The sequence below is a fragment of the Antechinus flavipes genome, chromosome 1 (assembly GCF_016432865.1).
Source record: "Antechinus flavipes isolate AdamAnt ecotype Samford, QLD, Australia chromosome 1, AdamAnt_v2, whole genome shotgun sequence".
NCBI lineage: Eukaryota > Metazoa > Chordata > Mammalia > Dasyuromorphia > Dasyuridae > Antechinus > Antechinus flavipes.
In genome coordinates, this window is record NC_067398.1 from 295,223,113 (window position 1) to 295,235,611 (window position 12,499).

Consider the following 12,499-nt stretch of genomic DNA (forward strand, 5'->3'; position numbering starts at 1 on the left):
TATCCAATAAATAATTAGTTAATTATTGCTAGTCTGTCATTTGGCCAAGTCTATTAATTAATAGATAATTAAGTTAAAAGTAAATAGTAAAAAAGAAAATTACCTTTTCAACAGGTTTCTTAAACTCCTGAAGTTCTTCAGGACTCAAATCTTCCCAAGACTGATAAATGGGATCAATGACTTTTTTGGATCTGTTAACAAAAATCACTGATTAAATCACATTTCAAAACATTTGTATCGAATATCTCTAATACAAGTCTATTATCCAAGATGTATGGAGAATGAACACAGATATATAAAGACCAAGAACTATTACTCCAATAGATAAATGGTCAGTTTGTCCAGGCAAGCCAGCAGGAGGGTTCTAATTAGTCACAGCACAGATCAGCACAGAAACCCCTCAGTCCTATCTCAATAGAACAGTAGTACAGCAGAACAGTGGTGAAATCTCCATTACCAGTACAGAGGCTATATAGCCTGTCCAGGAAACCAGGCAACAACAGACAGAACTAGATTGGGCTACCTCCAGTACTATAAACAAAGTCACTAGACAGAAAGGGCTCCCGTGTGCAAAGCAGCCCAGAATTCAAACCTGTACAAGAAGCTTGGAATAGCATATCCCATGTACCCCAGGAGCAGAACTTGACTTTAAAAGCCAAGAAATAAGGAAAGAAGGGAATGGGAGGGTAAGGGAAGAGAAGATAAAGAAGAGGAGTGAGAGGGGAAGAAGAAAAGAAGGGAAGAAAGGAAGGAATAAACAAGAAACAAAAAAGAACCTGGACCACAGAGAACTACTGTGGTAACAAAGAAGATCAAAACAACTCAGAAGAGGACAAAATGCCTACATGTGAATTCAAAGAGGGATATGAATTGGTCTCAAGCTCAAAGAATTTTAAAAGTCAAAAAAGAGGCATAAGAAAAACCAGAAAAAGAAATGAAAGGTGTACAAGAGAGAATCAACAGTCTAGAAAAGGAAATGATAAAAACTGACTAAAGAAAATTATTACACATTAAAAACTAGAACTGAGGAAATGAAAGTCAATGATTTTATGAAACATTAAAAATCAGTGAAACAACTTAATATGAATGAAACAATAGAAGAAAATGGGAAATAGCTCAATGGAAAAAGAACTGACCTGGAAAATAGATACAGGAGAGAGAATTTAAAAATTGTTGAACTACCTGAAAACCATGATCAAAAAAAGAGCCTGGACAGCATCTTTCAAGAAATCAAAGAAAACTTTGCTAATAAACTAGAACCAAAGAGGAAAACAGTCTTTGAAAAAATCCATTGATCACCTCCTGAAAGAGATCCCACAAGAAAAACTCCAAGAAGTATTTTAGCTAAATTCCAGAACTAAAAGATCAAGGAATAAATACTTAGAAGTTGCCAGAAAGAAACAATTCAAATATTGAAGAGCTGCAGAGTTAAGATTACCAGGATTTAGAAATTTCAACAACAAAAATCAGAGGGCCTAGAATACCACATTCCTGGAAGGCAAAACAGTTAAGATCAGAACCAAGAATCAACTATCCTTAAAGACTGAGCCTGACCTTTCAGGAGAAAAGATGAAGTAGGGAACTTTCAATCATTTCTGATGAAAAAGACCAAAACTAAACTGTTTACATCCCTACTTGGAAAGATGATACTTTTAACTCTTCAGAACTGTTTTTATTAGGACAGTTAAAAATTGTATACTAAGACAGAAAGTGTAGGTAGAAGTTGACTTTGAAGTGATACTATTAAAAAAAGATATTAAGGGGCAGAAAAAGGACTGTAATGGGAGAGGAAAGGGGAGACACAATGGAGTAAATTACACCACAATGAAAAGGCACAAAAGACCTAATACAGTAGAGGAAAAGAAGGGAGAGAGATGACCATTGTTTAAAGCTTCAATCTCATCAGATTTGGCACAAAGAGAGAAAATCATGAACCCATTTCAACCTTATCTTGGTATGGGATGTTAGGTGTGGATCAATGCCTAGTACCTTACTAATATCTTACTAATTTCCAATTTTCCCAGCAATTTTTGTCAAATACTGAGTTCCTATCCCAGAACCTAGGATCTTTGAGTTTATTAAACACTAGATTACTATAATCATTTATTGTTGTGTCTTGTGAACCTAATCTAACCCACTGATCAACTCCTCTATTTCTTGAGTCAGTGTCAAATGATTTTAATTACTGCCAGTGTCCAAATTTTTAAAGGAGAAATTAAGTCAATTACATGAAGAAATAGACAGTAAAACTATGCTAGTAGGGAACCTCAACCTCCTATTCTCAAAATAAAATAAACCTAACCACAAAATAAACAAGAAAGAAGTTAAGGAAGTGAATAAAATCTTAAGAAACAAGTTATGACAGACCTGGAGAAAACTGTATGAGTATAAAAAGAAATATAACTTTTCTCAGGGGTACATAGCACCTACACAAAAACTAACCATGTATTAAGAGTCATAAACCTCACAATCTTGGAAAAATAGAGAAAGGAGTTTTCCCAAATTTCTTTTATGACACAGATATCGTGCTGATCTGTAAACCAGGTAGAGTCAAAACAGAAAATAAATTATAGACCAAGTTCCCTAATGAATCTTGATGCAAAATTTTTAAATAAATTATTAGCAAGGAGATTACAACAAGTTATCCCCACTATAATACACCATAATCAAGTAGGATTTATACTAGAAATGTAGGATTAGTTCAATATTAGGAAAACTGTTAACATAATTGACTATCAGTAACCAAACTAACAAAAATCATATGATTATCTCAATAGATACAGAAAAAGTATTCGACAAAATTCATTACCTATTCCTATTAAAAACACTAGGGAGCATAGGAATAAATGGAGTTATCCTTAAAATGATCAATAGCATCTATTTAAAACCATCATATATGTAATGCGTTATGTATGGGTTACATATGTATATTACATATGTAATGTAACTAGAATCATTCCCCCCTAAGATCAGGAATGAAAAAAAATTGCCCATCATTACTATTCAATATTGTGTTAGAAATGTTAGCTATGGCAATATGAGAAGAAAAAGAGATTAAAGGAAATGGAGTAGGTAATGAGGAAATCAAATTATCACTCTCTGCAAATGATACTTAGAGAATCCTAGAGAATAAACTAAAAAATACTAGAAACAACTCACAACTTTAACAAAGTTGCAGGACACAAAATAAATCCACATAAATCATCAGCATTTTTATATTTTACCAACAAAGTCCAGCAAAAAGAGATACAAAGAGAAATTCCATTGAAAATAACTGTGGAAAATATAAAATATTTGGGAGTTTACCTGCCAAGGCAAAATCAGGAACTTTATGAACACAATTTTTATAAAATACTTTCCACACAAATAAAGTCAGACCCTAATCAATTGGAAAAATATCAAGCTTATGGGTAGACTGGGCTAATATAACAAAAATGATAATACTACCTAAATTAATCTACTTATCCAGTGCCATATTGCCAAAAATTGCTCTACAGAGCTAGAAAAAAATAACAATTCATCTGGAAGAACAAGAAGTCAACAAGATCAAGGGAATTAATTTTTTTTAAATGCAAAGGCTAGCTATATTAGACTTAAAACTATTATTATAAAGCATTGGTCATCAAAACCATTTGGTACAGGCTAAGAAATAGAGTAGTCGATCAGTGGAATAGGTCAGCTTCACAGGTCAAAACAGTCAATGACTACAGCAATCAGTGTTTGACAAACCCAAAGACCCCAATTTTGGGGATAAGAACTCACTATTGGCAAAAACTGCTGGGAAAATTGGAAATTAATATGAAACTAGATATTGACCCCCCCCATACCAAGGTAAGATCAAAATGGGTTCAGTTGTTGGAATTGTGAATCGATTCAACCATTCTGGAGAGCAATTTGGAGCTATGCCCAAAGAGCTATCAAACCATACATTGATCCGGCAGTGTTTCTACTGGAAAATCATAAAAAAGATTGTATTCGAGGGAAAGGGACCCACATGTGCAAAAATTGTATCAGCCCTTTTTGTAGTGGAAAGAAACTGGAAACCAAGTAGATGCCCATTAGTTGGGAGAATGGCTGAATAAGTTATGGAATATTATTGGTCTATTAAAAAACGATCAGCATGATGATTTCAGAGAGACTTACATGAACTGATGCTGAGGTAAGTGAATATAACAGGAAAATACCATACACAGCAAAAGCATGATTATACAATGATCGATTCTGATGGACATGGCTCTTTTCAACGGTGATTCAGGCTGGTTTCAATGGTCTTGTGATGAAGAGAGCCATCTGCACCCCCAGAAAGGACTGTAGGAACTGAGTGTGCATCACAACATAGCATTTTCACTTTTTGTTGTTGTTTACTTGCATTTTGTTTTCTCTTTTCTTTTTTGATCTGATGTTTTTCTTGTGCAGCATAATTGTGGAAATATGTATATAATGTTAAGGACCATGCCTAAGTATTGAAAGGGCAGGTAGATTCTCCTAAAGCCCCCACAGCTGTGAATCGTAACACACTTGAAGGAATTGCAAATCAGCCTTTATTGACACAGTTACAGAATTGAGAATGAAATAAATTGGAGGCAAAAGGGAAGAGGAGAGAGGTCAAAGGTCAGAGAATACAGCTGCTTCTCAGTCCCCTTGTATCATTATCAACCTCTCACATGAAAGCATCTATTTTGCTGGTCAGAATTAGATCCCCAGAAGCCATTAGCAGGTGGTTCCCATAACAAATAGTGCCCAACAAGGGGCACAAAAAGCAGCAGCACTCAAGAACTGTTGATGAGTAGGAGCCTCCCAGGAGAGTTCCTTTGATAACCCATGGGGAAAGAAAGGGAGAAAAGACCCATTAAGACTTTTTCAGTTGGGGTAATTAAAATAGGCCAATACATCAAAGAGCTGAGCCAAGAGATTGATGGACTTAGGAAAAAAGGCCTACTCTAATTATAATCCTCTTCTCCATTTGTCAGAAAGTTTGCCTCTGTGATACACTATTATATTAGAGCAAATTACATCTTACAAGATTCAACAAGTGCTATAGCATCTCATCCTGGGAAACCATCCAGAGGAATAGGACAGAAAAGACTTTGATAGTGCTGTTTACATTCCTTAGCATGTGGACTCAGATAATAGCTGCTTCACAATATTGGACAAACTTACTGACCATGCTGTTGGGGGAAAAATGATCTTGTTCCCATAAAACAAAAAATGTTAGTTACAACAAACAAAAAACAATTCCCTGTTAAGGAACACACCCAAGTGTAAAGAGATAGGTCCATTCTCCAAAAGCCCCTGTATAGCATATTTGAAGGAATTGCAAATCAGCCTTTACTGATACAGATGTTATAGAATTGGGAATGAAATAAATTGGAGGTAAGAGAGGGGTCAGAAAAGAAAAGTGCCTCTCAGTCTCCTTGTATCATTATCAACCTCTCACATGAAGGATCTATTCTGCTAGTCAAAATAAGATCCAAGCAGCCACTAGCAGTTGGCTCCCATAAAAAGAAAAATTGCACATATTTAACATATGTTGGATTACTTGCTGTCTAAGGGAGGGAAAAAATTTGGAAAACAAGGTTTTTCAAAGGTGAATATTGAAAATCCATGCATTTTGTTTTTCTTCCCAGGTTATTTTTATCTTCTGAATCCAATTCTCCTGTGCAACAAGAGAACTCTTCGATTCTGCGCACACATATATTGTACCTAGGATATACTGGGACATGTTTAACATATATAGGACTGCTTGCCATCTAGAGAAGGGGATAGAGGGAGGGAGGGGAAAAGTCAAACCAGAAGTGAGTGCAAGGGATAATGTTGTAAAAAATTACCCAGGCATGGGTTCTGTCAATAAAAAGTTATAATTAAAAATACATAAATTAATTTAAAAAAGAAAAGTTATAGCTCTATGGAATAGTTTGTTAAAAAAAAGAAAGAAAGAAAATCCATGCATATATTTTGAAAATAAAGTGTTAATTAAAAAACTCTCACATTCAAATGCAGAAAGACAATATTAAATGAATTCTTTGGAGATTAGGATGTAATAAAAATTATATCCAATAAAGGGCCATGGAAAGAGACTACAAACTAATTGGAAATTAAACACTCTAATCTTAAAGAATGAGTGGATCAAACAATAAAGCATAGAAATAATCAATAATTTCATCAAAGAGAATAAATGAGAATCAAATTATTATTTGATAACATACCAAAACTTATGGAATACAACCAAAGCAGTTCTTAGGAACCATTTTATATCTCTAAATGATTTCATGAAAAAAATAGAGAAAAGAGATCAATGAGTTGAGCATGTAACTAAAAAAGCTAGGAAAAGAACAAATTAAAAAACCCAATTAAATAATTAGAAATTCTGCAAATCAATAGATTAATAAAACTGAAAGTAAGAAAACTGTTCAACTAATTAGTAAAACCAAGAATTGGTTTTATGAGAAAAACAACAAAAAAGATAAACCTTTGGTTAATTTGATTAGAATGAGAGAAGAAAATCAAATTACCAGTATCAAAAATGAAAAAGCTGAATTTAGAGACTGGGTGATAGATTGAAAGTTTCATTGTTTGGATACTTAATCTAAATAATCTGAAATATTTCTTAAAAAAAAAAAAAAAAAAAAAAAAGCTGAACTGGGCACCAATGAAGAGAAAATTAAAGCAATTATTAGGAGGTTTTTTTGCCCAATTATGTGCCAATAAATCTGACCACACAAGTGAAATGGATGATTATTTACAAAAATAAAGACTGCTCAGATTAACAAAGAGGAAATAAAATACCTAAATAGTTCCATTTTAGGAGAAGAAATTAAACAAGCCATCAATGAACTCCCTAAGAAAAAATCTCCAGGATCAGATGCATTTACAAGTGAATTTTATTAAATATTTAAAGGACAATTAATTCCAATACTATATAAACTATGTGGAAAAACAGGCAAGGAAAGAGTCCTGCCAAATTGCTTTTAAAACACAAATATGGTACTGATTGGCATAATTGACTATGTCAATAACAAAACTAACAGAAATCATATAATTATCTCAATAGATGCAGAAAAAGCTTTTGACAAAATATAGTACCCATTTCTATTAAAAATTCTAGCAAGCATAGAAATAAATGGAGTTTTCCTTAAAATGATAAGCAGCATCTATATAAAACCATCAGCAAGCATTTTATGTAATGTAGATAAGCTAGAGGATTTCTCCATAAAGTTAGGGATGAAGTAAGGATGCCCACTATTATTCAAGAGTGTACTGAAAATGTTGGCTTTAGCTATAAGAAAAATAAATTGAAAGAATTAGAGTAGGCAATTAGGAAACGAAACTATCACTCTTTGAAGATGTGAATTCATTTAGTGAATCCTAGAGAATCAACTGAAAACTACTTGACACAATAAACAACATTAGCAAAGTTGCAGAATAAACCCTTATGAAATATTGGCATTTCTTTTTGTTACTAACAAAGCCCAGCAACAAGAGATAGAAAGAGAAATTCCATTTAAAATAACTGTAAACAATATAAAATATTTGGTAGTCTACCTGCCAAGACAAAACCCAGGAACTAAATGAACACAATTACAAAACACTTTTTCACACAACTAAAGTCAGATCTAAACAATTAGAAAAATATCAACTGCTCATGAGCAGACCAAGGTAATACAATAAAAATGACAATTCTGCCTAAATTAGTCTACTTATTTAGTACCATACCAATCAAACTGCCAAAAAATTATTTTATAAAGCTAGAAAATATGAGAAAATGTTAAGAATATCAAGGAAATTAATGGGGGGAAAAATGTGGCCTAGCCATAATGGACCTAAAAATATATATTATAAAGATCAGAAAATATTTGATACTGGTTAAAGAAATAGAGTAGAGGGGGTAAAAAGAGAAAGAGTGGAATAGATTAGGTACACAAAACACAATAGTCAATGACTTTAGTAATCTACTTGTTTGAGAAACTCAAAGACTGCAGCTTCTGAGATAAGAACAAACGAGGTATAGACCAAATTGCATATCCTATACCAAGATAAGATTGAAATGGGTTTATGATTTAGACATAAAGAGTGATAAAAAAATTTTTTTTGCACAAACAAAACCAATGCTGCCAAGATTATTAGGAAAGCAGAAAACTGGGAAGAAATTTTTAGGCAATGTTTCTGACAAAGGCTCCATGTCTAAAATATATAGAAAATGAGTCAAATTTATAAGAATACAAGTTATTCCCCAACTGATAAATGGCTAAAGGATATGAACAGGTAATTTTTCAGTTTAAGAACTTAAAACCATCTATTGTCATGAAAAAATGCTCTAAATCACTATTGATTAGAGAAATGCAAATTAAAACAGCTCTGAGGTATTTATCACCTCATAATTATCAGATTAGCTAAGGTGACAGGAAATGATAAAGATAAATGTAAAAGGGAAGTGGGAAAACTGACACTAATATATTACTGGTGGAATTGAGAATTTATCCAACCATTCTTGAGAACAATTTAGAACCATGCCCAAATAGCTATAAAAGATGTATTTGATAAGATTCTGCTTCCTTCCCCCCCCCCCCCTTATTTGTTATATAAACTGGGCTTCCTAGGATAGTAGGAGAAATTTAGATAATAGAAAAACAAAAGCTAGACATGAAAATTGATAAGAGATCCCAAACTTTCAAGATCAAATTAAGTATTTTGAGTATTTAGTTAAAGAACTATGCAATCCTTTCATTTAAAAATGCTTCTCAGTTTCAAGTTAAACTTTTCAATATTTTGGACCTAAATATAAGATACATTAAAGAGCAGAATTCTGTGTTATACTTTTTTATCCTGCCATTATTTATTTAGATATGTTGGGGAGAAATGTATGCGTATATGCATATATATGTATATACTTTATACAAGAGTTTCTTATAAATGACATTAATAGAAATTCATTCATCTAAGGTTTGGGAGCCAAAAAACCAATAATTTTCCTAGATCAGATAGCAAGAAGGAGCCAGTAGGTAATATATGCTGGTTTTCATATATTAAAAAGGAAGTTAATGCAGACTTGATGGGTGGCTTATTAGAATCAGAATATCTGAACTATGTTTGTCACAGTAACAAACAAACAAAAGAGGTGTCTAAAAGAATGAATAGGATTTAAAGAAAAAACAGCTATCTCCCTTGGGATTCTTTCAATATCTTGGAAAACTATAAATCTTAAATTAGGTTCTTATTAAGGGGAAAAACAGATTTAAGGTAGAAAAACCTTGTTAATTACTTTTGGACAACTATCAAGTGCTTCACAGGAAGGTACTATAAATAATACCATTTTAAAAGCAAAATGTGAATTTTCCTACAGTACTACAAATAGAAAAAGGAAATATCAGCTAACTGAGGAAAATATAATTAGTACATGTAAAATTTCCAACATGCTTCCAGATGTATTATATCATTTAATCTTTAAAACAATCCTGCAGCCATTTTCTCTATTTAATGAGGATAGTGAAGTTAAGCAAGATCATATGGCTCAACAAATGAAATAGTTCAAACTCTTAGTGGCAGGTTGCTTGCATCCAGATCCAGAGTAGTAATTACTAAATAAGGAAAAAAGAGCTATACCACATGTAGTTCAGTTAATAACCAATGCAAGAACTTACATTCCTTAATGTTCCTTACTTACTTACCTTCCTTAAGAATGCACTCCTTACACAAGACTGATCCTTTTCTATCTATAAGGGGGCTCACAGAAAACTACCAACAGGTCATATATAATTCAGTAACTATCTAGATTGGGAAGTCTTCTAACAGTGGCAGCAGGAACCCTCATATCCCAATCCTCTTGAGTCAGCTCTAATGAGAAATAATAAGCTGCAGAGCAAGTAAATATCCAAAAGCCAATGGTCAAAATTTGTTAAAGATAAGACCTGGTCAAAGTAGGGAAATGAATCTTAGGGAGTTGATTAATAGTTCTATTTCTTTTTCTAAAATGGGACTATTTAAGTAATTTACTTCCTTCTCTGTTAATCTGGGCAATCTATATTTTTGTAAGTACTCGTCCATTTCATTTAGATTATCATATTTATTGGCATATAATTGGGCAAAATAGCTCCTAATTATTGCTCCAATTTTCTCTTCATTGGTGAAAAGTTTTCTTTTTTCATTTTTGATAGTAACAATTTGTTTTTTCTTTCCTTTTTCTAATCAAATTAACTAAAGGTTTATCTATTTTGTTGTTTTTTTCATAAAACCAACTCTTACTTTATTTATTAATTCAATAGTTTTCTTACTTTCAATTTTATTAATCTACCATTTTATTTTCAGAATTTCAAATTTGATATTTAATTGGGGGTTTTTAATTTGTTCTTTTTTAGTTGCAAGCCTAATTCAATGATTTTCTCTTTATTTTATGCTAGTAAGCATCTAGAGATATAAAACTTCCCCTAAGAACTGCTTTGGCTGCATCCCATAAATTCTGGTATGTTGTCTCATTATTATCATTTTCTTTGATGAAATTATCTATTGTGTCTATGACTTGCTTCACCCACTCATTCTTTAGGATTAATTTAGTTTCCAATTAATTTTTGGTATATTTTCCCCTGGAATTTTGTTGTTGCATATAATTTTTATTGTATCATGATCTGAAAAAAATGCATTTACTATTTCTGCCTTTCTGCATTTGATTTTGAGGTTTTCATGTACTAATATGGGGTCAATTTTTGCATAGGTTCCATGTACTGCAGGAAAAAAAAAAAACTATATTCCTTTCTGTCTCCATTCAATTTTCTCCAAAGATCTATCATATCTAACTTTTCTAGAATTCTATTTACCTCCTTAACTTCTTTCTTATTTATTCTGCAGTTTGATTTATCTAGTTCTGAGATAGCAAGGTTGAAATGCTCAATTATTATAGTTTTGCTAATTCTTTTTTCAGCTCTTTTTAACTTCTCTAAGAATTTAGATGCTATAACCACTTGGTGCAAAAATGTTTAATACTGATATTACTTCACTATCTATGGCACCTTTTAGTATGATGTAGTTTCCTTCCTTATCTCTTTTAATTAGACCTATTTTTGCTTTTGATTGATCTGATATCAGAATTGCTACCTCTGCTTTTGTTTTTTTAACTTCAGATGAAGCATAATAGATTCTGCTCCAGCCTTTTATCTTTACTCTGAATGTAGCACTCTGCTTTAAATGTGTTTCTTCTAAACGACAAATTGTAGCATTCTGGCTTTTAATCCAATCTGCTATCAGCTTCTGTTTTATGGGAGCGTTCATCCCATTCACATTTCCAGTTAAAATTACTAATTTGTATTTCCTGCCATCTTGTTGTCCCCTAGTTCCCCCTTTCCCTCCTCCCTAATATTTTGCTTCTAACCACCCCCTCCCTCAAACAGCTCCCCCCTTTTACAGACTCTCCCCTTCCACTTCTTTTCTCCCTTCTATTAGCCTCCCCCTTTCCTTAGGGGAATGAGTCTTAAAAGTACTATTTAAGAATATAATGATTTTTTTTAAAGCAGAGAGAGCCAGTTCAATAGCTTTAAGGAATTTATTTCAAAGTTTCTTTAGAACTTCTATCCAGAAAAAAAAACAAACACAATCTAAGAAATTAAAATTAAACCTATATTAAATGCCTACTATGTGCAAAAGTTCTGAGTGAGATATAGGAGACACAAGACAAAAAGAACAAGCATTCAGAAGGCTTATTAGGTATTTAAGTTTGAGATTTGACATTAACTAGTTAAAGGTTCCCTTACTAACAACAACAAAAAAAAAATCCAAAAAATCCACTTTCTACCTCAAAAGTTATTAAGAAAGCACGTTATAAATACTGAAGGTTAAATATAAATTCCTAATTCACATCAACACCCACACTTTCTGTATTCAAGGTCATTAAATATTTTTAAAAACACAAACTTTGTCTAATAAGCATTTATACCACTTCAAATTTTTTTTCTTTGTGAGACAACTGGAGTTAAGTGACTTACCCAGGGTCACACAGCTAAGAGGTGTTAAGTGTCTGAAGCCAGATTTGAACTCAGGTCCTCCTGACTTCAGGGCTGGTGCTCTATCCCTTGTACCACCTAGCTGCCCTTAAAACTGCAAATTTTAAAACAAGAGCTTACCTCTTGAGAACACATGGATCAAAAGGGAAGAATGTGTCCAGTGGATTGGTGCAGGTCTGTACTGAGCCACCTCCTGCTGTATTTCTAAGAACTGGCAGCATTTGTCGGTTATTCCTCTCAATAATAGTGTAACAAAACACTAATTGGTATTTCCTTCAGAAAATCAAACAAATACACTTATTAGCATAATGGAGTAACTCCATCTAGATCTTCAGAATTCAAAAGGCAATAGGAAACTGAATTCTGCTTACTACATAATGCTACAACATACTAAAATATACAATACAAAAAAATTCATTTCAAAACAAGCATAAATATAAAAGTTCTTTTTTACTTGTTTAAAATGCTTGGTCTCTTATTAAGAAATTCAACCCTCTTTTCTGAGTTTTTTG

The 12,499-nt window shown here is 32.6% G+C and overlaps 1 protein-coding gene across 1 annotated transcript in view; it reads right to left on the reverse strand.

Moving 5' to 3' along the window:
• Positions 1-12,499, reverse strand: part of RRN3 (RRN3 homolog, RNA polymerase I transcription factor) — a 37,205-nt gene that overhangs the window by 2,465 nt on the left and 22,241 nt on the right. Inside the window, exons 16-17 of the mRNA XM_051962794.1 lie at positions 12,108-12,260; positions 104-191 (exon numbers count right to left, since the gene is read on the reverse strand). Of these exons, the coding sequence (XP_051818754.1) occupies positions 104-191; positions 12,108-12,260 (241 nt within the window). The remainder of the gene's footprint in view (positions 1-103; positions 192-12,107; positions 12,261-12,499) is intronic.